Source organism: Varroa destructor, unplaced genomic scaffold (genome assembly GCF_002443255.2).
Source record: "Varroa destructor unplaced genomic scaffold, Vdes_3.0 BEIS01000006.1, whole genome shotgun sequence".
NCBI classification, from domain to species: domain Eukaryota; kingdom Metazoa; phylum Arthropoda; class Arachnida; order Mesostigmata; family Varroidae; genus Varroa; species Varroa destructor.
The window spans coordinates 5,612,524-5,636,822 of record NW_019211459.1 but is presented as its reverse complement, the minus strand read 5'-3'; the positions used below and the strand labels follow the sequence as shown (position 1 = coordinate 5,636,822).

The window sequence follows — 24,299 nt, the reverse complement described above, 5'->3', positions numbered from 1 at the left end:
AACAACTTATATATATATATATATATATATATATATATATATATATATATATATATATATATATAAGTCAGACAGACAAAGCTGAAACAGATGCGCAAGGCCCTGTTTATGGTCCTGGCAGTAATAAGAAGAGAATTTTTCCTACCTTAAAAGCCAAATGGCTTGCAATTGATATTTGAAAATGCAATGTTCTTAAGTGGTACATTGGATTACGTGTGTTTAGGAAAAAAAACCAGAAATATATGACGACTATATATGATGAGGTATCATCCTTTATGAGAGTTCCGTGTCCGGAAATCACTTTAGTGTCAAGAAATTATAATTTCAACAGAACCGCATGGTGCAGATGGTAGAATGAAGTCCAATTGATCATATCAAGCTATACTTCCGTTCTTCGACTTAGATTCCTACTTCTAGTTCCTGTCAATATTAGATAGCCTAGGTATTTTCTATATGTGCTAGAACAAATATAGTTTTTCTGTTACCGTTATTTGGCTTATGACGCATTCTTCCTATTGTTGTTTGTAACTGTTTACTGGTTAACATGGATCGTTCTTTCTGTCCTGCCTTTGTATTTCTTGAACTGTTTGTCCTTACTGGAAGCAATTTTTTCAGTACATACCGTCATGTCCATGTAATGTAACCATGCTATGTTAATACTAGTAAACGCCAGTATTTTTACATCTATATGTCCATGTATAAATATTTATTGCCGTATAGATTATGAAAAAAACAGAGCGGATTTTTTTTGGTAGCATAGACTAAGACACACTGTTTTTTATTATGGGCATTAGCAGCGACAAACTTATTTCATGGGAAGGTCGTGATCGAGCGAAGTGTGGTGAAACAGGACGCGCCCTGTTATTATTACATTGGGCAATAGTCGTTTGTCCAAAATGATCGCCAGCTCAGCTCCTATTGTTTCGCCCCAACCAAAAAATAACTGATTGACTAACTTAGTGACTAACTGGTTGTATCTGGTCGTTACGATTTTTCCATTTTTTTTGACTCATTTTTAAAGTTTGCTGGTTTGCCTTGCGGGCTTCTTGGTAGTTGCATAGTTCGCCCAGTCATGTTTGCTCTGTTACTGCCGCTGCTACTACTGCTGTTGATAATGATATTTCTACTGTTGTTTCTACGGCGAGCAAATGTACACGCATTCAAAGGGCTCCAGCTTGAAAATGTCCGGCTTCCAGAACGGTCCCTAAGCCACCCAGCGCGGTCCAAAAGCGGCTACGGTGTCCCACCTACACACCCACTATTCACGCTCATAATTGAATTTCTTATTAGCTCTCCATAAACAAATAGAATAGACTGTACAGATTATATATCTCTACTGACAGTATCGGAACAACGGCGGATAATAATGATACATATAAATATCTAGAATATTATATTCTGTATATAATTTGTAAGTGGTTTTTTAGTATATGCGTGGATGAAATTACGCAGGTAACTAATATGAAGAAGGTCAACAGGGCACACACGTAAATCTACAAAAGGTAAAACCAAAACAGCTCTGCACTTATTACAGCCTTAATTCAAGTATTTATAGTACCATATAGATTTCATAGTGAATATATTATGCAACTGATTTTTACATTAGGAGAATGTGCCTTTGAGTATAATGGTGGTTGGAGCGTTTTTTTTTTTTGTTCATGAACACATTAAATGTGGAAAACGATTTAAAATTATTTGCGAGAACGGCAAAAGTGTCCTTAAATGCCTATCGATTGCAGAGAATGATTATAATATTGTTGCTATTGTATGAAGTCACCAGGTACCTTAATGTCTTGTCCTTGATGTTTTGCAGTGCCCGATATTGATGGCGGAGCATGCGATCTCTGTCCCGTAGATTAATTCATTCAAACTACCATTTTTGGCTATACAGCTAGCTTTTTATAGAGCTGAGTGAGGTTTGAGTTGTCTGCAAAGAAAGAAGCAAATGCTCTTCTTGAAAAAATTTCTTTCCTTTTCTTGTTTTCCCAGGTTAAGGGAAACGTCCAGTAGGTCTAGTAGGGGTCTGCAGGCAGAATCGTTTGCACAGCGAGTAGGTGCTAGAACTAAGTTTCGCAAATAGAAATTGTCTGTTCTAAGTAAAGGGCAATAAGCATGACATAGCCAACGAGATTATTTGCCACCTAATTGGGTCTCATTGTGTAACGTCAAATGTTTCATGCTAACTTTTTCTTTATTAAAGAACTACACTAGTACTGGCACTATTACTGTGAACTTAATATATTCCAATCTACTCCTTCTTTAGTGATGATATAGCGTTAACCCATCATCGGAATCAGTATTCGGTGCTTCAGATCCGATCGGCCAATGAAATGCGACAGCTTTCAGTACCGGGCCAAGGTGCACCCGTTACGCGAGATACCTTGCTTGTAACTCTGAGCCCTTATCATTAATATTCATCGTCGCGCGTTCATAATACGCACTGCAGATGGAAACTATCAGAGTCAGAACCTGTCGACAGCTTCTGTTCAATCAAAAGACAGCGAACTATTTTTAGCTGAATGAAGAATTTCCATAAAAGAGTGAGTATCTAATGTGATAATATCATAAACCAAAGATACGCCGATGAACCACGTAACTGTCTGTAATGGGACATTTTTTCAGTATAATTTATCCAAAAAAAAAAATAAAAGTTTGACAATTAAAACTGCGAGCAAGAATTATGTTCAAACAAAAATTCAACTATAGTAGATAATGGCTGTGTGTAACGTACCTGCCAAATGTAAAAAAAAGTTTCTCCGAAGACCAAGACTACACAGGCCTTACATTTAACAGTTTTTTTTTTTTTTTTTTTAACCATGCTATTGTTAATCAAGTATCGAGGGAGAAATGCAATAGCAGTTAACAGAAAAAAGCCATATTGTTGTATATCATCACCATATACTAGCCTAATACAACTCGTCGCCGAAGAGCAAATGTAACCACTTTAGCTAACCACTTTTAATTATTTATTACGAAAAGTATTACTTCGACGCTAATGCGCGATAACATTGGCCGTATATTGCAACCGCATATGTCAGAGAATACTGGCTGAATTCCGCTGACAACCTATGTACAATAATGCGTACGTTTCTGTAACATTCTGTTCAACTCGGAAACTTCGATTGTGGCTGATTGTAGGTCGCGTGCTCAAAGTCGTTGTTTGTTTCCCGTTTCCATGCGACTCGATTTAGTGTTTTTGTGTATTCCCCTGTTTCTAAAAGCTTATCCACTCTATCCCCCAACAACAAGCGTCGTTAAGCATGGGCGTTTTCAGCGACCATTCGTATCACCCGCCTGAATCTCATGATGACCGTATGTCATTCCCGCAGTCCCAGCTGCGTCGCGGATGCGCTTGCTACAAATGATGCACAGGCAATGGCACCAGCAGTCCCAAGAGCTCAACTTGGAGACATGTGTACAGAAGCAAAGCGCAAAACAGAGATAGTCTAAGACCCGTCGCCACCGTTGCTGCAGCAAAACTGGTAGGAAATTGAAGTAGTGATAGTAATGGCCGTCCTTCGTCGTACGTTATCGTATACATACATACAATGATTCTGTCTACCTTCGAGCCGCAATGAGTATATGCCTACACTGTATTTGGTTGGAGAAGCCGTGCTCCGCGACTTTGCACTGTGCTGAGTGTATTCGTACGCGTGTGGGGCGACGCCGCACCCTCGACCGAACGAATGGGGCCCAGAGCAGGCTGATAGCAGCCGAGCAAGCCAACGATCACATAGGTAGTCGGCTTGTCATGCCGACCTGCCTGCTAGCTTGATCAGATAAACGGCAATGCAACAATGCCGCCAGCGCCCGTTCCATAACAGAGCACTCTGGAGTGATAGCGTGAAGTAGCGTCGGGTCCGGTCGCCACTGTGGTCATCAAGATCGACGTCAAGATCGGCGGCATTAACAGCACGAGCAGCAAAAAACACTACTATCTTTCATCGTTCCCCAATGAATCTCTGCTGTTGACTGCATTTGCGAAGTTGGCGCGATGACTCCGCACAACAAGTGCTTCGTTTCGAACGTCGTTCATGGTCACGAACGTCGCTATGGAGAAGAATGAAAGAAGACAAGAAGAGTACATGTATGCGTGGAAGAAGATGGCGCAAGGATCTGAACAGAGAACTGGTCAGTGAGAATAAGGCGGTATCGCCAAAAAACGTCCTCGAAGCCAGCAGATTGGCACGGCTGATTGATGCGAATACAATAGTACTATGCTATTTTCCAAACGGCACTAGGTACACCGACTGGGATGCCTGAGGGGAACTATGCGCTAAAGAATTCGATACCGACTCGCGCAAAACCGATTAGTGGACCACGATCGAAACAAACGTTCAAACAGCTACACACAGCCTTAAGGAGAGCATCGAATTTTTTCATTCTTACGCAGACCACACATTGGTGCTGCAATGTTATCAGAGCTCGCAATGCTACTGAAAACGGCTAATCCCTAAGTAAAAAAGAAACATTGACATTTATGCGTGCCGTTAGCGTTCGAATCGAGTGCTTTATAGATATTTACGGTTAACGGACTCAAACCTCAAGCGGCGACGTAACACAAATGGCGCCAATCCAGTGGTTATTCTGATGTCGCACTGGACAAGCTTTAACTATCTTGTTGATTATTATTTGCTATTTACTTGACAATAACACTGTTATTTGCTTCTAGCGTGGTTGGTGGCTTCGTACAAAAAGCGTCAATTATCCGCCCCGTATCAGCCCTCTGATCAATCGGCGACATACAGCTACTGGCAAGGAACAAGGCTCCTGATGAGGTTGAATGCATCGTGGGACGTCGAAGCTCGATCACACAGTGGGACGCGGCTAGGCGATCGTGCTTCGGGCAGGAAAGAAGAATAGTTTAGAGAAAATTATAGGGGATATGACAGAAGACGGCGGTAGTTACAACTCTGACTCTACATTGCGTAACAGACGACTGAGCGACATGTGGTGTGGGTGTAGGCGATACCGTTGGAACAGTTAGAGAAGACAGCTTTCACTGAAATAATCATTGCGTGACGTGCGCTTTACATTCCTATCTAGGACTAGAGAATACGCGTGCGTACAAGACACAAGGACATCTGAAGGTTATCATAACAGCTACGCTTGTCGCAAGGTCTTCAAAAATCGCTCAGCGGTTCACTGCACATTGGTGAACAATGATCGTTAAGGTCCTGTTCACTAGCTCAGTCAGTGAAGATCAGTTAGATTGAAAAAGGCTAGGTCTTGTCATTGCACGCCGTTTGCAATGGCATGCAATGACGCCCGCCCCATTCATTAATGTCTGAAAGGGGCGGGGGTCGACTCGAAAAGAGTAAAGCAGCCCTTTGTAAGGCAATCGAAAATATTTGGCGATAGGACGGCCAAACTTCAGGAAAGGGAGCTACGAAGCTTTTAATTTGCTGGAAGCTTCCAAGAACCTCCGACTATCAAAAATGTCAATAATATTCGAAAGAAGTTCCTTTAAGACCCATGAGAAATTCACACGCCTGCGCTTTGTGTTCGGCTCCGTTGACCATTTGATACCAAGACGATTTAGATCTAGAATCACCAATCAAATGACGAGCAATTAGGGTATGACTTGAAACATTGTGTTCATATTTGATTTTCTAAAAGTACCACGATCAATTGGTACGTCGCAACTGTCCTCTTTATATAAACGATGATCTAATATAAACGAATCCTAGTGATAGCATGCAACTAAATGGGTCTGGGTCAGTTATGAGTTGTTAGTTAATATTAGTGATGCAGGGCATAAACGCGGTTTTGTCTTAGATATATCAATACCTCTGAGCGGTTGCTTGCAATTCTCGCTGTCTAAATCTGATGCCTGAGCATTTTAAGGTAATGGTGGATCAAGCAGTTGTCATATCTTTTACGGTACTCATATCAACCGCCATGTTACATATGGTAAATTTTTTAACGATATCCACGTTGCAATACCGCCTGTTTCCTACAGCCACTGAAAGGTGTTCGACCAACAATATCAAGTTCAACATAGCATCTCATATTAATACTTTGCAAAAGCCACAAAGAAGGGAGAAAACAGAAATAGTGATATACTACGACTATAACTGTTATCCGCGATTTAATAAAAAATGAAATGTTCCCATAAATCGGGTGGTATTTTTATGTTAGGCCCCATTTAAATGATCTCTCCCTCCTTTCGCAGACGGTTATAGCCGTCAGCTGTTCTAATACTATACCAAGCGAATTCACAGACACAGTGTGCAAACTTATTCTTGCAGAGTCGGTTTTCCAACGCCCAGAAGCAGCGTAGATGCCGTCTTCAAAAGTTGCATAACATACAACTTAAAACAATAACAGCAGAACTAAAAATAGCATCGATAATATGATGGAAAAGAAAAATCTCTTTATGTTTTCTCTTTTTATATTGTCTCGTCATCTCGTAGTGAGTATAATTTTTGTAGATATTTTTTTTACCAATTGTTACTTTCAGTCTAGACCGCAATTCGTGCCTGACCTATTGTCGTTCTTTTCATTTCGAGATAATTTCAAGCAGATCCTCGTGCGACGAAGGTGAATATATATTTTCGATGAACGAAAGAAAAACGAACTGGGACCTTTGCGTCACTCTTTGCGCGACCACCACAAAATGGTCCCGTCAAATAGGACTGATGCTATAACAGAAGGAGACGTCTTATGCTATATATATATGGATCCAGAAATACGCGAACCGCGGAAAACTATAGTGCATGTGCACTATAGTTTAGACAGATGTAAAAGCAACAGAGACGGACGGATTTTTGGTACTTTACATTTGAAGTTATGGGTGCAGGAATTGAATACCGGCGAATATCTGGTTTGATTGTACAAGAACAGAAAAAATAAGCGGTGACCGAATAAGTGCGTATTTGCCAACGCTGCAATTGTCACCCTATTCATCAGCATCTTTAGAAATCTGTATAAAGTAAATAGCTGTATGCCGCATTGTATCTAAGTATTTCAGAAGAATCAATTTGTCTGATTCGTGACCGATCGTATGGCAAGCAATGTAGTTTTCGAAATAAATACGTTCACCTGATAGCTTAAATAAGATAAACTAAAAAACAATTGTGTATAATTACGACTTGTTTCGAAAATGATGTGTTCATTTTGATAAGCGACTATATCAATCGGCTTACTCAATAAGAGACATGACGAATAATGAGCGTACTCCCTACTATAGACATCGACATTCAGTTTAAGGCACAATGCTTGTTATCAGCAGGCCACCAGTGGGAGGTTACTATTACAGCAACGTTCACGGCCCGGATAGAGATCTATGGAACCAGTATGAAAATAACAAACTTCGGCTTCAAATTTAAGTATGATCTTGAACTACATAAACATCTTTAAATTTTACAAGTTTAATTCGTGACTGTACTTACGATTCGTGCTGACAAATAATCATACATTGATCTGTAGGATTATCTACAATTTATGCTGCGCACCTGACTCGTGCCATTTCGGGTAATCTACCAATAGCCATATTAACGTATCCTTTCAGAGCATCCGTTCACAAACGAGTTTCCTTCAATTCAGCTGTGACGCAAGGAAAAGCGTTAACCATCAGATTTTTCCCTTTTACATTTACACTATTCTTGAAGGCTCGTCGGAGGGAAGGAGAGTCGTACCTATTTTTTTTGCGTTTTTTGTCACCTGCAGAAAAAACACTCGTTTGAATTTGTTGATCAGGCTCATTTAGCGAAAGCCGGGAAGTCTCCTATAGGAGCTTCAACGGCGCACCGAGCCACTCCTCATTTAATGACGTTATCCAAGCATTTGTGTGCTAAATTTTAAGTTTCTCGTACAACTTCATAGATACGTGAATGTTCGCTGCTGTCTATGTATTCATTTCAATGTAATCACTCTACTTCTTGTATCCTTAAATCAAACAGCAAAGCACGACTGAAAAATGAGTAGATGAACTCTCTCTTCTTCGACGAAAACGAGTGAAGTAGACTGGGCTTCTGTGCTTCGTCCCCAGTGTTACCCTCTCAGTTAATCGGGTCGATGCTTTTCCAAATGCACATACGACTGGGTCGTTTGGTTGGGTCGCTGTAAAACCTACCCACGGGCCACCTGTGTCATCACCTGGCAGCGACTGCTGTGCTAAAACAGTTATCAGAACAACACGTAAACGTCGCGTTACATCTCACCTACACGGTTAACCAACACACAGCTAAGGACATAAAACTATCGAAAATCCTTTCTAGCGCAATGAGATTGTATACAGTTCACGACTGGACTTCGACAATCGGTCCAATCCTCGCCTAGTAGGTTAAAAAGAAATGGCCTGCGTCTTGTGATTACAATAATCCGTAGGGTAAAACTCGCTGAATTTTCGCTCACTTTTAGAGGTATTATGCCTTCCGCTTTAAGAAGAAATTCCCTTCCGTCACAATAGCGTGGCACTACGTAGACTATAAGGTGAAGCCTCCTAACGTTTTTTCTGTTGTCCTTTCTAGCTGTAATATGGATTATTTTTCATCAGCATTATCCGAGCAACAGCGGAACTCATGAGCAGAACTCTATGGGCACATGGACGGCTCATAGCGGAGCGGTAGATCGTCTTCCACCATTAAATGCTCCTTTCTTCGTTCTTGTCGATAGCGATATGTCTCTTTGGAGAGGTCGTTGCTGTTGTGCCGGGTAAACTGCGGCCTCCTAGCTTCTGTTGAGCTCACTATGGCTGTGCTTCATGCGGCTATAACTGTTGCTGCTCCTTCTTCTGATGTTGGTGCTTTTGACGCCACGACTGTGGCAGGCGGCGACTCTACTCCGCTGCGTCTCTACTTTCGACACGCTCCAGTCGCCGACATCGGACCAACAATACAAGCGAGTTGGCTGTGCGTTTACGTTGTGGTCTATATGCAGCAGTGTCAGCAAGCTGTCGTAGCTATATACAGGACTATAGCTGGTTCTGTTGCTGTTGTTGTTGGTGTGTCCGATCTCACGTGTGTGTAGGAGCGTATGCGTGTGTGTAAGCGTTTCCTTTCTTCTTTCGTTTGCTGTGCCGAAACCAAACTATTACCACTAGCGCCAATGGTATTACTATAACTCTCTTGAACACTCGAGGGTAGAGTAGACGACGGAACAGAGCTGGCTGGGTGGCTGGCTGACCGCAGAACCAGCTTGTTACACGCCAGCAGCTGGCGCGGATGCGGCCGCGCTGAGGCCCACCGCGCCACCATCCGAACGCGCCAGCCCTCTCCAATATCCCTCCCATCGACGAGCGTTTTTGATCGCCGAGCGCCATCTGTCGGCAGTCGGCTGAACGCTGCGCGTTTTGCTTATGGTCGTTGAGGGAGTTGGACTCAACGTTGGAAGTGTACCTGCTTTTATGAAAGAGACTCACGCCGATTTAAAGACAAACTATTGTGTTTATGTCAGCGGCTAGCTATCCATGCTCTAGACATTCACAGAAAGGATGCATCGTCATGGTCACTACCGCCGCTACCACCACCACGCGACGTGCGGTAACCACTCGCGAGTTTGCAGGAAACGCCGATGTACGTCCACAGTGACAACATTTCGGTGGAATCACAAAGAAGCGTTATATGTGGTTTACGCATGTTTATGGAGATGTAATATCGCTCTATTATGTGGTTGGGCGAACAGATAATGTCTTGAAAAAAAAAAATGACCAGAAGGTTTCAGATCAAACATGGGCTTCTAAGTCATAGTGACATATACGGCCTTTGCTGCTGTTATTTACAGTGTATGTAATCTTCTTAGCTTCTCCAGATTCCCAGAATCTCTTAGTTCCAGATAACGGACTTGAATCGGACATGAAGGCTTGGTCAGTCGCGTTTGGAGAGCTCAATGGAAATAGCATAATTAAATGAGAGAATCTAAAACGCCTGATATCGCAACTGTGCGTCGCTAGTAGGTATTTAAAAGGGCTATTTCTAGCCCCCCAAAAACGTCAAGCTCTACGCACTAATAAGGCCTAAAATGATGGCTTTTACTGCACTATAAGTTCCATTATCTATCTGACTTGCCTTATGGTACTGTTAATTCTCGAAGAGAACTCAAATACGCAAATTGGTTAGTGTATGATGTAGCCTTAGAAAGTTGCGACACTCTTGAAATAATACGCTGTTTTATCCTTTATGGCTCTCTTATCTTCTTACGACTAATAAAATTATTTTTTTAGTTTACTTAAACTTGTAGCAGACTTTTGTCTACATTCCCCGACCCCAGCTAAGCATGAAATCGGAAAAACCAGATCAAATCTGATTATTCAGTTAGTTTCGTGTGTCAGTATTCCACTTAACAGCCGAACGCAGTCATCGTCGCAGTGGTTGGTTTATACACATGGTTGAATCGGAGAACAGGGGCCTGACGCTGGCTGACTGGGTAGGGGGCTTATTTTCGATTTCGGTGTCCAACCAAGGTTAGGCCACGGACAAACAGAAGCAACAAGGGCAGTCAAAACAACGGCTCCGATCGAAATCAATGTGTGATTATGACCATGGCGACGGGTTTGCTTCCGAGCACACGTACTTTTCAGAGGGAAATTGAGCGTAGAGTTTTTGATGTTCCTTGTTACCAATTTCTCAAAAACTCATAGGTGAACATTGACGCCGACGGCCTGCTTGATTCGTGCTGAAACGGTGATTGTCAAGGGGTTTGGCTCATCCAAAAGTACTCCGAAACACTTACATCCATGCCCAACGAATATGCTGGATCTTCGCTCGACACAGAATAAGGATTGAGCAATAAGTGTAGGGGTGTAACTAACATTTCAGTTAATAAGAAAATGAAAAAATAATTACTTTCCACTGGAAAATATCAGGTCGACTTTCCTGTTCTGTGACTTAATATTAGGCTGGTCAGCGACAGAATATTTATTATTACTCTTATATCTCTAATATAAAATATTTTTATACGTTTAATAAGTACGATAAGGTGAACCAGTACTATACTCAAGAATAATTATTAATATTGATTGAATGATCTTTAACGACTAGCACGAAGCAAACCACGGAGATGTGCGGTGCGGTGCGGGGCGTAATAAATATACGACCTGTTTCTACTTGATAGTATTGCATAGCTTGCAGAAGACAGGTAATCCAATTCGTTTATGCTATATATGGCTCCACTTATATTTTCACTGACCCTAAATATAACTGATACTTTTTAATCTGTGGCCTTGCACATATACCTAATTAGAAAAGATATTAACCTATGACAGCTGAAATTTTTTCGCAAATAGTAATACAAGGTTTTGTCCTCATTTGAGCTGAACCTTTCCAGTATGGACACTTGTGTCAAGTACTATAATATTCACTCGGGTTGGATTCGTGCATGTTCTTTCAAGACATATCTAACCATACGGCTTCTTTAGCGCCATGTTGTAGGATGTACGGAGTGACAAAAAATACATATGGATCCTAAAAATGTCTCTAGTACCCCATGAACTAGGGAGTCCTAGTTATCCACATTAGTAATACGATGCCTACACTAGGATCAGTATTTATAAGCACATTGATTTAACATTGCAAAATGCAACATGTGGATATTATTTGCGTTCCTAGAGAAAGTAAGTGACTTCTTTCGTATTTAGCCGAATTGCCTTCATTACCGTTTTAGTTCTATCGTTGGCGTTATATAAGGACGAGATGTAGCTTGAATCGATAGCGTTTGCGCCAGTACTAGGGCCATATATATTTTCCCTATAAGAAATAAATGGGCTAGGGCAATTATGAACGCATATTTTCTATAGCTCATTGACGATTTACTTTTAATGACAAATTGACCTGAAAGAAAGTTCTGCAAAGTTCGTTCAGCTAACGTAACACATGCGCAACTTCAATTCCAAGTCGCTGGACAACAGTATCGATAACTTTAAATTAAGTTCCTATTGAAAACTGATCCAGTTATGTGACATGGATGCGCACAAAAGTATATATGCAGATACAGATACACGCAAGTTATCTCATTGAGTGTGTCGCTTTCCGAGTTTAATTACGCGCTTCATACTCACTAGTGTTATGAAAAAACCGAAAGAGCCGAAGACTGAGATGGTTATTCCAGTACATGTCAACATAGTCTATCGTGTACGTAATCGTCAGGACACAAGGCATAGATTGAGGGTTTATGTTACCTCGCGTCGGAGTTCCTTAGTGTCTGATAATAACAATATTCAACGAGCATTTCCATCTATTTGGCTAATACGATTTTAGCGGGATCATCAGCTTAATCCTATTACTATCACTACGCCGCCAGCTGGTCCACAGGAACAAGTAACCAAAAGAGGTATCATCTGATTCAAAAACGGCATAAGGCGTATAGGCCTACCCTGACAAGTGATAGCCAGATGTTTGCCCGTTGAAGATGTATACTGATTATAAAATAAGTGCTAAGAAAAACGTTCTTCAGGACAAGGAATAATAGGTTGAGGTTTTGACAACATAATGAAAGGAAATATCATTGATTAATATATTGATACGTTGCTACAAAACCTCTCCTAGTCTCTCTTTATCAAAACTCTTGAGCTCGCAGTCCTCATAGTTTTTAGGATTTGCTCAAACTACTGGGTACGTTTTTTAATAAGTGCCACATATTTTTTTAAGGCATTAACTGAAATAAAAGTGCCGATTATAACCATAATTGTAATCATGATGATGAACTGCAGCCATCACTCCTTTGTTGTAACAGTATTTCCGAGCAAACACAGGTTGCTCTCGCAGATCATCATATACATGGTGCTTGAGCTCAATGAAAGCTTGGTTGGCATGACGGTGACTCGAAGGGCTTCAGTTTATTGATTGATATTTGTAAAGTCGCTTCATCAGTATTTGTTGTTTATTGGGTAAAAAAAGGTTGAATTACCCCTTACCATGACGCGACTGAAAGATTACGCTTCTGAAAAAGTAAAGATGTCCAATAACACATATTATTTGTAGCAATGTCAGAACGGGTCAGACATGATAATGCATTTATTCTGCTTTTTCTAGCACGAGAAACCGCCCATTGATTAGCCCAGAGCGATCCGTTCGAGATAAGCTTGAAAGCCGCTGAAAGCTTCCTTGAAAGATGAAAATCTCCCTAGCTAATAACACATACTGTTACTATTGAACATACTTAAGGAACTATTCCGACCTACACATGCGTTCTCTTATATAGGTATATATATCACGGCGAGGCAAATACGGGTACTTATTTCCAATGAGAGCAGTAAATTGAATGTAACGAGTAAAAACGAATGAGAAAACGACGAAGGATAGTCAGTTCACTTTTGCGCCTAACGGCAGAGGCTGGTTTTGCCAGGCGAATATTTGTGCTCATTGATTATGTTCGGGTTCACTACCGGAAAAGGATGCTAGCCGTTTGGCTGTATGGAACCTACCGCGTCGTAACAATCTCCTAGCATATATACAATAGACTGACGCATCCAGATGAAAAAAGAAATTCTCTTCCTCAGTGCCATAAATGGGCACTGATATAGCGTCAATATGGTCGGTTCGGACATGCTGACATAAGCAAATAGCCGAACGCACACAGCCCTAGTGCTTGTTAAGTAAATATAAACAATTATGTCTCGAACATCAGTTTCAGGCAGAGAGCGCAAAGTGTACGGATTACTCGATGGCAAGTTTATATCTTTTCTCAGAAATAATTTTGATCTTGGGAACGTAACACGGATTGGGTGGGTATCGTACATTGTTAGCTTTCGATGTTTTTTGCTAATATAAAAACAGTATTGGGGGGAATTAGGACATATGCGAAACCGAAATGAAAGCAAAGGTTAGTCCTTTTTTAGCAAATTGCTTTCTTTTCAGTAAATTTTTATCAGCTAGATACAAGTTGCCTTTGGTTGGCTGACAGGTATGACTTGTCGTATTTATTATAATCGTTTTTAAAGTTAATTATAATCGGTCACTAAAGTTACGTTAAGAATACAAGCGACATTTGAAAGAACTCTTTTGCGAATGTTTCATAAAAAGAGTCCTGAATTCTCATTACAATGACGTTTCCATGTGAAACGTACTAGGTGGTTTGGGTTTTTTAGAGGACTGACCACCGCAGCACCGTATTACATGTGCAAAAATATAGACGCATGAGACCTGAGTATAAACCGATATAATAATATATGCTTACACCTCGACGATATATCATATGTCAGGACACATAGGCGAATAACCTGCACAATGAACTAAGAAGCCTTATTAGAGGCTATCCATTATTCAGCAGCTCTAAACACGCATGTATCCTATAAACGGGAAAGATATCAGGTGGTAAAAACGAAAAGACTTTACCTATCTTTTTCTTTTTACATATATATGTATGTATGTATGTGTGCATGTGTGGACACCATGTGGAGAGGATATAAAATGTACAAACATGTAACGATTGCGGTGATTTTATCGAACGCACTAGAGATCAGCTTAGTCTATTCTCCAGGGCTCAGATGTTAACCAGGTGCGGTCCGAATGGTTTAAAGCTGAACCAAGACAATACTAGTAGCAGCATGTGCTTTTTCATTTCAGCGTAACCCGATCAGCAGTACTAAAATACAGTCAGCAGTCACGTGGCGAGATATCAGCAGGGGACATAATGGGAGCGTTGAATTGGTGCCAATCGCACGAGAACCCCGCTGCGCTTACATTACGTCTCGTTTATATATGGCTAGGTTAGTCATGTCTGCAAGGAGTTTTGTTTTGGCTGCGTAATCATTTTGTCCCGAACGTACCAGCATTAATCGTGCTTTCGTCTGCTTCGTAGGCTCTCATGTGTTTAGCACGTGCATAGTTGTTGTATGCAGAGGCGTATTGTTAGTGGACATAAATAGCATATAGTACTCTACAATGCTCTGAATAGGTTCGACTCTACAAGCGAGCTTCTCGTTTAAGGGCAGTGCATTCAGCCGTACTCTAAAACGAGCTCTACCTTTCTATCCGTATGTACATGCAGTACCGTACATCTGTTTGTATGGTAGCTAACAAACGAACAAACCATTATCATTTCACTCCGTTCGATCGTAGTTGTCCTTCATGCTATGCACGTTGAATTTTGTGAAACAAAACCGATTCTTGACAGGACCTCATTCTCAGCTTAGGACAGAAACTGTCGGAAGTTTTGTAAAGTATCGCCCGAAGTCGTAAACCCTGTAGTCAAAAGTAGATCTGACAATTTGGCTAGACACATAGAAATTATCTAAATTATTTATAATAAACGAGGCCCGTTTTCATTGGCTTGGTCAAACGCGCCTGTTATCGATTTTACCACTCTCTATAAGGGACAGTACGGTACAATAAAAAGGACATCGTTCTAATATCTATATTTGAAATTATAAACGAACAAATTTATTTACGTATCCTTACAAAGCATATTCTGCTTCTGGCTTCGGCATGACTCTCAGGATCAGCATAAGGTCATCTGCGTCCATGGATAAAACTTTAACCGTGTATCTCTCAGATCGTGGCAGATATCTGTTTGCAGAGACCATGACTAGTACAAATAATATGTGCAGAGTCCTCCTGTAAAATCTCCGACTCTATTAATGCCAAAAGCGGTATGTTAGTTTGTTTTCCAATTCGATTTAGAAATTCCGTAATTGTTGTTGACTTATTCGAACTTCTTTAATAAATTGTTCTATTTCGTACACCGTTCTTTTCTGTTTTATCAGTCATCACTTACACAATAATACGACGTTCTCTGACATAATCAAGCCGCTCTATATATTTTAAATTCTGCGCCTTTCCGCTCGGCATTCAGAATCGAACCCCACGAATGCAGAAATGTCTTTGGCTTTTTATTATATAGGAACGATCTTCTACAATCAGAACACGATGACACTTCTTCGACTACGATAGCCATGTCTAAATTTGGCTTGAAATACGCTGCGAAATAGACCATGTATTCATGTGAATATATTACTATATTCAATAGATTACCTCTGCAACGTACGCAAACATGTTGGATCTTCTGATTGATTGGCAGAGCGATATCGCCTTCCCTTACTTGACAGTCCTTCCGTTCGTATTGCCCCATGCTACAAATGTTTGAATATTTTTTATCGTTTGCTTTTTTGGCGTTTTCCTTACAAATGTTTCTGTCAAAACAACGATATGTGATGTGATCGGATGGGTATGCTACGTATCTTTTTTTACTTAAAATAGAACCTAAGTTATTTGGACTACCTACAGAAACATCTTCTAAGTAACATACCCGGGTCACGAGCTCGTACTGATTCCAACCTCATCTGCTTTCCTTCTCTGATTGCTCATGTTATCTAGATCAATCAGATCTTTCTAAATGCGATACTCTCCTAACTGCTCTCTGTATTGGTAGAAAATTTAACCTCCTCTGGGCCAGACAGCGGCGCATTTTACTTCAATGAAATGCTTATCGGACCCACTTACGTGGAAGCTGCTACACAGGAGCAATTATTAGGCTAATCTTTTTTTTTGTATGGAAAAACTATAACCCAAGAATACCACGGAAATGGGATCACTATGGCAATTACATAGCCTCATTGTTAAGGTTACTGTCTCGTTTGTTTCGAAAACGGTGTTATAGGTAACTTAGTTTAATATGAAAAGTATGTATCTTATTGAGATCTATCACCCGCTACCAAATTAGCCTAGACCCTTGTTGATTCCACCAAAAAGTTGGTATTGTTATCTTGATCGTGGTCTTTAATTGAAATTCTTTGTTGTTCAGGATATTTCCCACAGTATCAAATGCGGTATCGAAAGCGTTTATATAGAAAATGCTCAACCATGCAACTTCGATGCATGTGTCATCACTTTCTTCGAAAAACCATTTATACTATTACGAACAATGGTATAATAGTTTATTGGTTGAAAAAAAACACAAGTAATTTTGTTGCACTTAAATGCAGCTTTGGTAGATTTACCAACACCTTCAGTTATATGTGGAATTATGGTTCTCTATTAGGATTATGTTTAATTCAGATTTTTTGTAGTTTATTTTTAGCTATGCATTATTATAGAGATGTTAATACAGCTCTTTCTTGTGTCTCTCATATTGTTCGGCATTGTAATTATGAGTGATTAATCCGAGGAATTCACGCTAATGGGGTTTGAACAGCTTTCATTTTAGCATATATTCACATTAGACGAGGAATAATCAAAACATTATAGCCAAATTTTTCGTTTTTTTTTTTTTATAGAAACCTACTCGATTTTGGAAATGGGGTCCACGAAGATACGCAGCTTTCAACATATTTGCGTTCTAAGTCACCTTTTTGGGTAAAAAACATTTAATTAGTTTTAAATTAATTTTAAACTAACTTGAAACTACTTCATTTAATTTAACTTTTCATTTTTTATTAATACTTCATTGTATGTACTTTGTTCATCATGGCTTTAAAAAAGAGCACGTCAGGAACTAGACAATTATAACCGAGCAAATTTAATTACTGAACCCTCTAATCCATAAAAAAATTAAGAGGCAAACCCTAGTATGCTAGCAGACACTTTTTGTCAATACAGGCCTAGATACTTAATAGCTATTCTAAAACAGATCCTGCTCACAAAAAGGCGGAATAAATGCTCACAGAAAAGGCTTTTTATACGATTCGTGTTTTTCTGGTTTGTTCTTTTACTTCAGATTGATGGGTCGGATTTTTAAGCGATATTTGAAAAATTTCGTACGTCTCGTGCACAGCTACGCTAAAACACAAAAAGCTCAAAAACTTAACAGCTGCATGATAAGAGCCACTATAAAGGACACATTGTGGAATGATGCCATTTGAAAAAAGTCTTTGTTTGGGCGATAATACCAGTGTCAGGCTTCGTATTCCGGATACCGGCATCATGTGAGGGGGGCGGAGCAGGCCCTAGATGGTTTGAAATCGCACTGCGTAAATACGGCTGGTGGCTATATGGCGAACCCCACTATTATCGATGTCAGCAGAAGACATTCGCTCAATAGCGACACGCCTTGATAGAGCGCGATAGTTGAGGTATATCCGTATTGTACTAACTAGCGTTGGTGATTGGCACCGTACGTCTTTATAATACTAGCTATACGATGCTTTACAAGATAAACCACTTTTTTTTTTATCATTTCTCTACTGCGTCTGGTAAGAAATATTAATATACAGAGGTATACTCGTTTTGATCAACGTTATCTATCTTGGCATTCATTTCAGTCTGAGTCACTAATTATAGAACGTGCTGAACTAGTATTAAAATTACAAATAGTGATTACTGAGTATTGCATCTGAATTATGATAGCTATAGACAATTTTCGGTTTTATCCACCTATTCATCTCTACCCCAATTTTCCCATATAGCAATAGCACACAGATGGCAGTATGACATGCTAGTACTTCGCACCCCGTAATGCTATCGTTGTTGAATAGTTTATAGTAGTCCTTGTTTACGGTTACTATGAGCTCAGTAGTTTAACTTACTTATCATTGCTATCAGTTTCGCATGGTGTCTATAGACCTACTTAACTGGCCCGGCACGGAAGCTCCGTGTGCATAATAGAGCTGCTTATATCGTATGATCCAGGAATAATATCGTACCATGTACAAAGATGTTTACTACGATTTGTCTTTATAATTATATAGTATGATACAATGTAGAATAACGAATGCGCTTTGAAACCAGAGACCAATTGGCAAGCAGTAGATTTCTGTAAACAAAATAAATGTTATTTTCATATATATAGCAAGTACACTATGTAACGGGGTGCCGGAGCGACTCCGTCTAACGAAACCCACCCGGTGTCCTACTGAGGTGAATGGGCAGGTAGCTTAGTTAAGCCTATTTGTCTCTGTTCTTGGATCTATATACTGCGTATATCACCACTGTTTTTCCACCAAATTTGATTGCGTTTTCGGTATCCTCGTGGTCTTTCTTAAAAGTGTCGTTGGTAATCAGCCACCATGATTCCCATCAACATTTCAATACTTGGTTGTGCGGTTCATCTTTACGAAGGCTATTATATATAACCAATATATAGTAGTACCTTCAATAGTTGCGCCTCAACCATTTGTTTATGGTGTCACTCAACCTCCGTATAGCAGCGGAGGTTTTAATCCTGTCTCAAATGTGAACGGCGCCGGCACAGTATTAGCAATAATCGACGTTAGGAATATACGTTTGAAAATGCACGAAAATCATACTCCATTGGAATGGTTGCATATCTACATCGAGGAGTTCCGCTAGCCTGTTCGAGTGCCACGAGTGCATGAAGCACCATAGGCTCCACCGCAGCCCGTTGAAACGTAGCTACCCGCACCAGCACCCGCTGTCTTCGATGCCTTCGCTTCTTCTTTTCCTTTGAAGTTTCGAGTAAAAATATCGTGCAGTTACTCCTAAATCTTGCATGCAATTTCCCTAGCAAGTCGTAACCGCGACTCCCTACAAAACTATGATATCAAAAGGTGGTTATCGCAGTTATTCTTCACATAATAGGGAGTCTTTCGGAGATAAACTGCTTAGACATTATTTATCTTTCAAACATTGTAATGATATTACTGAAATTGGGTACTAGAAACAGAAAACACTGCTATATTTTGGATATAGTTGTTATGACATTTCGAAAATAATTGTTATGGTGGCCCCTAGATGCTCAAAAAGGTTGCACGAAAAGCCAAGTTCCTACTGCATACTGGCCATACACTGTAGTGTCCAAATACATAGATCAGCCAGGTGCAGTTTATTATGCAAATACGCCATACGCATGGTAATCTAGTTTGGCTAGAATGATCATTTTAAAAAGTGTTAGAGATTTTTCCTTTTTATATACACGCTTGTCTCGGAGCTGTAGCAGCTTATTGGATAGCAATTCGCCTATTCTGCCGCATCGTTATCCACAATTTCTTTATCTAAGATTTTTCGAAGTAGATCGATAGTGGGATCTGTTTGCCCATCTGTTGTCGTTTTTTGGGGCATTGAAAGCCTTGTAATCAAATAGACTTCAATGTGGAGAATGAGTTGAAGCCAACGTTGGAAATGCTTTTGCTCAATTCACAAAATAATTAAGACAAAAAAAAACAATGACGTTTGGTGTTCTCATTGGACAAGCATGCTGTGTTTTCAATTGCCATGTCAACGGTCCGTGCGTCTCTTAAGGGGATGGCTATACTTATTTTTTTACTTTTGGCTACCATCTCATAGAACAGCTGTACTTTATGTGAATAACAAGTACTGCCATGATCTAACATACGAGTCCGCCAGACTCTGCCGCCTTACTCGATTTATTTTCCAGAGCGACGTCGTACTTCCGCTTTGTCCTTTTTGACTAGCAACAGAGATTAAACTATGCTTCGTCTATGGCCACCATGTGTTCGATGTAGGTTTGTACTCAGTAAAGTTCCACAAATTTGTCATAGAATACACCACACGCCTTTGCAATTCGCTTGGAGTTAATTTACAGGGGATTTAATTTGCACTTCATTTCCGCATTTTTAGCGCTTGGATTATAACTTTGTGACCCTTCAAATGTGTAATGCCAGTCCTGGGAAATGACAGCCCTTACACTCCAAGCTTTGCATTCGTGGAATATTTCTTCAACCGGGGCAATCCGTTTCGACATCTGGCTGCCTCTTCGCTGGCCTTCCATACTCCGTTGATGAAACATCTGCACAGTCAGTTAGCCAAGTCTCCTTACTTCACTAATCCTCGGCGATTCTCGCCGTGCTGTGGCCTTCAAGGTCTAAAAACTTGACCATTGAGCGTAATTTTCGTAATAAAGGTTCTTTATCCTCTGAACGCAATTTTCGTAATAAAGGTTCTTTATCCTCTGAACGCAATTTTCGTAATAAAGGTTCTTTATCCTCTGAACGCAATTTTCGTAATAAAGGTTCTTTATCCTCTGAACGCAATTTTCGTAATAAAGGTTCTTTATCCTCTGAACGAATTTATTCATGTCTTTCTAGAAGACTAACATTTAACAGCCAGATTCCCTCTGCTAGCGGCGCTAACTTCAATTTCAATGTCAGCCGGATTCACTTGTAACGCTTAGTAATATTAGACTACCTATCCCCTAAATACGGTGTACATCAGATATCTTGAAATGCGGTGTGTAGACCTAACATGTCGCAGGCTTCCTTGACTTGACATCATCTTTTCAACAACAAAAGATGATGAATATCAAATATAATTTTTAAAGACGTCAGCAAAAAAGTAGCGTAGAGATGTGAAATAAAGAACCCATTGCAACTTTGAAGACTGAGTTCATACTTGATAAAAGTATATCGAGAAGTGGGATGAATGTCAACAGAGAGCCAGCATCTAATGGCAAACTACAAAAAACTAGACGCCATGAAGTTTGAAGCCCTTGGTGGTGGCGGGCGTCCGTAAACTGCTCGTCTACGGCTTGATCTTTTATTGTTTTCTCTTTATATAAATCCATCAAACGACCGACCTACTTCTTTTTACCTCCCTTCTTAGGAGGAACGAGCTTGGCCTTGCTGTCTGTCCCTGCCGATTTGCCCTTGGTTGTGGTGTCGGGACCCGCAGACTTGCCCTTAGTAGCCGCGGAAGATATCTTGGCGGTGGCTTCGGCGTCTGTGAACTTGCCTTTGGCTTTGGAATCAGGACCTGTATGCTTTCCCTTGGTAGCCGACAGAGTAGTCGCCTCCTTGGCGGGAGCGGTTTTCGCGGCGGGGGTCTCCTTTCCCACCGTCTTCGGCCTTTTCGCCGGACCGCTGTCGGCCGAGGACTGCGATTCCCGGGTCGATCGGCGTTTGCGGGCAGCCTCGTCCTTTTTCTCCTTGTCCTCCTTCGCTCGCTGCGCGTGTAGCTTGGCGTACTCAGCCTCTTGTTCCAGCTTTCGTTGAAGGCGATTTTTTTTCAGGGCGATCTTCCTGCGCTTATGCTGCAACATCTTCGGAGTAATCAGACGCTGAATCTTCGGCGCCTTTGTCTTAGGCTTCTTCAGCTTGGACTCGGTTCCTAAAGAATCATTGGACGCTGTTATCGCTAATGGACAGGCGAAACTGCTCATAGAACAAAGCTAAGAACGAGTTCAAAACTTAAGAAAATGCTCAAAACTGAGTTAAGACATGGGCTCACTTATGGGCTTCATTTTGCAAATGAAAATTGAATATGATTATATTAATTTTGCAGCTATGGATGTTTTATCGTTAATACGTCAAATGGACAAGAATTATGATAAAATCTATCAAAATAGATAGGCTTATTGTCGATAAAGGCCCTCGTCGATACGGTTATTAGTATAACACTTTTCTGCCATTATGAAGTCAATGTCTGATTTATTATGGACCTAGATTATTCCGCTTAGAATGACTACAGAAGCTAAAAAGTCATCATGCACCTTCAAATGTTTCTCTTCAATTATTATGCCCCATGCTTTCAATTCTTCATTAACTGTTACGCTACCGATAATGAGACAGATGTTATAGGCTCTTAGTCCATAAATGCCATAATCGTCGCAGTCATGGGTGGAGCACTATATTTTTCTACCGTGATGAAATTAACGTCCAAAGCATATGGTTTCGAACATAACTCAACGACCACGGATTTTCCACAACAGTTTTTCAAGGTATGAGGTTACCTAAACCTCTACGTGTAACTTCCTAGACATATCCAAATATAATATATTAAAAAATCAGCATGCAATCCTCCACACAAAATAAGACCATTGAAATTATTGACGTTAAGAGTTATTACACATTTATCTGAAGCAATGTGCAAAAATGACATCAATAAATCAGAGCTGGACTGCTTCGTACTCCAGCTCCGAGCAAGTATAAATACCTTATGACACTTAGATATTATATAAGATTAGGACAACTACAGTTTCGTTGATACATACCCTCTTTAGGCGTGATCGGCCTGCGGACAACGTACTGTCGTACATCGTCTTGCTTCGACAGATTGAAGAGCTTGCGGATCTTTGATGCTCTCTTGGGGCCAAGCCTGCGAGGAACGCTTTTGTCGGTCAGGCCCTCGATCTCCTGTTCGCCCTTCTTACGGATAACAAGAGACAGAACAGACAGGTTTGAGTCGACGATACAGCCACGCACCGATTTTCTCTTACGTTCGCCAGTGCGTCGAGGGCGATAGCAAGAGTGTCCCTTGGAAAGGAGCAGGCGAACACGAGTGTTAGTCAGGATGCCCTGCTTCATGGGGAATCCCTGCTTGTCATTTCCGCCAGTGATACGGAATACATATCTGAAAACGCCAAACCAAAACAACGATTCCTAATAAATGAATATATATTCTAAGCACTTCTGTCAAACTGATCGAACGCGTATCCTATGAATTTCATTTCATATTTTTTCAATTTCAATCAATCTCAGTCACATTTTCGAAAGGTGTTTGAAAGAAGGCAAGCAGGGACAATTCGAATATATGACCAGACCGGCAAAAACAAAACAGTTCCACAAAACATTATGTTGATCGGTGCAGTCACCAAAAGCCTCATTCACAGTAACTTATATCCATTATACACACACGCACATTGAAACGCCGGTTAATTGCCACGTGTATTTCGAACAGCGACGGTGACCTATGCGTTGGCTTAAATTCTGCTCTGATAGACGAGACCTGTTACCGTCTATACCTTAACGACACCAACTTACCCCTTCCATTCATCTCCGAGTGAGTCAGCTTCCACCTCCTGAGCCATACGCTTCTCGTAGAACGGACGAAGCTTCTTTTCATCATCGATTTCAATGAGCTTCTGGCTCCCAGTTTGCGGATGGCTTATGTTGAGCTGTAAAAATACACCAGAGCGACAGCGGGAAACTTAGATATTGGATATTTTTGCTGACGAGCAAGGTTAAAACAGCCGTTACACACATCAATTAAACGCACTTGGAACGTAATCAATGTAGATGATCATCTGAAAACACTGTCGAACACCGAACCGTATGGAGTTGTTGAAAAGTCGGTATATCAGACCAGACAAACTGCTTGGCGTAGGATTAGCAAATGTACATCCAATTTAATCGGTCGGAACTTGACGCTCAAAATGTATAATATATATTTTTATTGAATGCGTGCTATCCACATATATTCATCAAATAATCGTTTGCTCACTAGAATCGCTAAAATCTTCTAAAATTTTACCTTCATGGTGGCGTGCGGAGTTCACTTCATGAATGCTCCAACAGAAAAGATCGTCTAACATTGAAATCGAAACTATTTCATTGGTGGCTAAAAGATGGCGCGAAAATTTAAAAGTCCTGCTACTCGATTCAGTGAGCGCAGCAGTTCCTTCATATTAACTGTAACCTTCATATTAAATAATATTAACATATTATTAAACACTCCGTTTATCATTATATAGTACATTATAAAGAATCTCTTTATGAGCTCGCTGGAGAAATC

The 24,299-nt window shown here is 40.5% G+C and overlaps 2 protein-coding genes and 1 long non-coding RNA gene across 12 annotated transcripts in view; 1 reads left to right on the top strand and 2 right to left on the bottom strand.

Annotated features, from left to right (window-relative positions):
- LOC111252896 (semaphorin-5A-like) overlaps nucleotides 1-9,172 on the bottom strand; it is a 69,857-nt gene extending 60,685 nt beyond the window's left edge. For 3 of the 7 annotated variants that reach the window (XM_086992410.1, XM_086992412.1, XM_022811518.2), the window contains exon 1: nucleotides 7,395-9,172. The gene's annotated coding sequence lies outside the window, so the exon portion shown is untranslated. Of the gene's footprint in view, nucleotides 1-1,784; nucleotides 1,928-7,394 lie in introns of all 7 variants that reach the window. The other 4 variants (XM_086992409.1, XM_086992411.1, XM_086992413.1 and 1 more) reach the window with 3 other exon arrangements.
- A 5,344-nt stretch (nucleotides 9,173-14,516) lies between these two features.
- On the top strand, nucleotides 14,517-18,114 carry LOC147754781 (uncharacterized). 4 transcript variants are annotated; one of them, XR_015329702.1, is made up of 4 exons: nucleotides 14,656-14,914; nucleotides 15,377-15,529; nucleotides 17,153-17,231; nucleotides 17,593-18,114. It is a non-coding gene; the product is annotated as an uncharacterized LOC147754781 (long non-coding RNA). The 4 variants fall into 4 exon arrangements; XR_015329699.1 differs by lacking the exons at nucleotides 14,656-14,914; nucleotides 15,377-15,529 and adding an exon at nucleotides 14,517-14,647; XR_015329700.1 differs by lacking the exon at nucleotides 15,377-15,529 and having other exon boundaries at nucleotides 14,666-14,914.
- A 3,150-nt stretch (nucleotides 18,115-21,264) lies between these two features.
- On the bottom strand, nucleotides 21,265-24,197 carry RpS6 (ribosomal protein S6). The gene is made up of 4 exons (XM_022811698.2): nucleotides 24,039-24,197; nucleotides 23,549-23,682; nucleotides 22,780-23,138; nucleotides 21,265-21,896 (listed from the first exon to the last, which is right to left on the bottom strand). Exons 1-4 carry the CDS (start codon nucleotides 24,042-24,044, stop codon nucleotides 21,367-21,369), a joined length of 1,029 nt encoding a protein of 342 aa, XP_022667433.1. The 5' UTR covers nucleotides 24,045-24,197; the 3' UTR covers nucleotides 21,265-21,366.
- Between the last annotated feature and the right edge of the window lie 102 nt (nucleotides 24,198-24,299).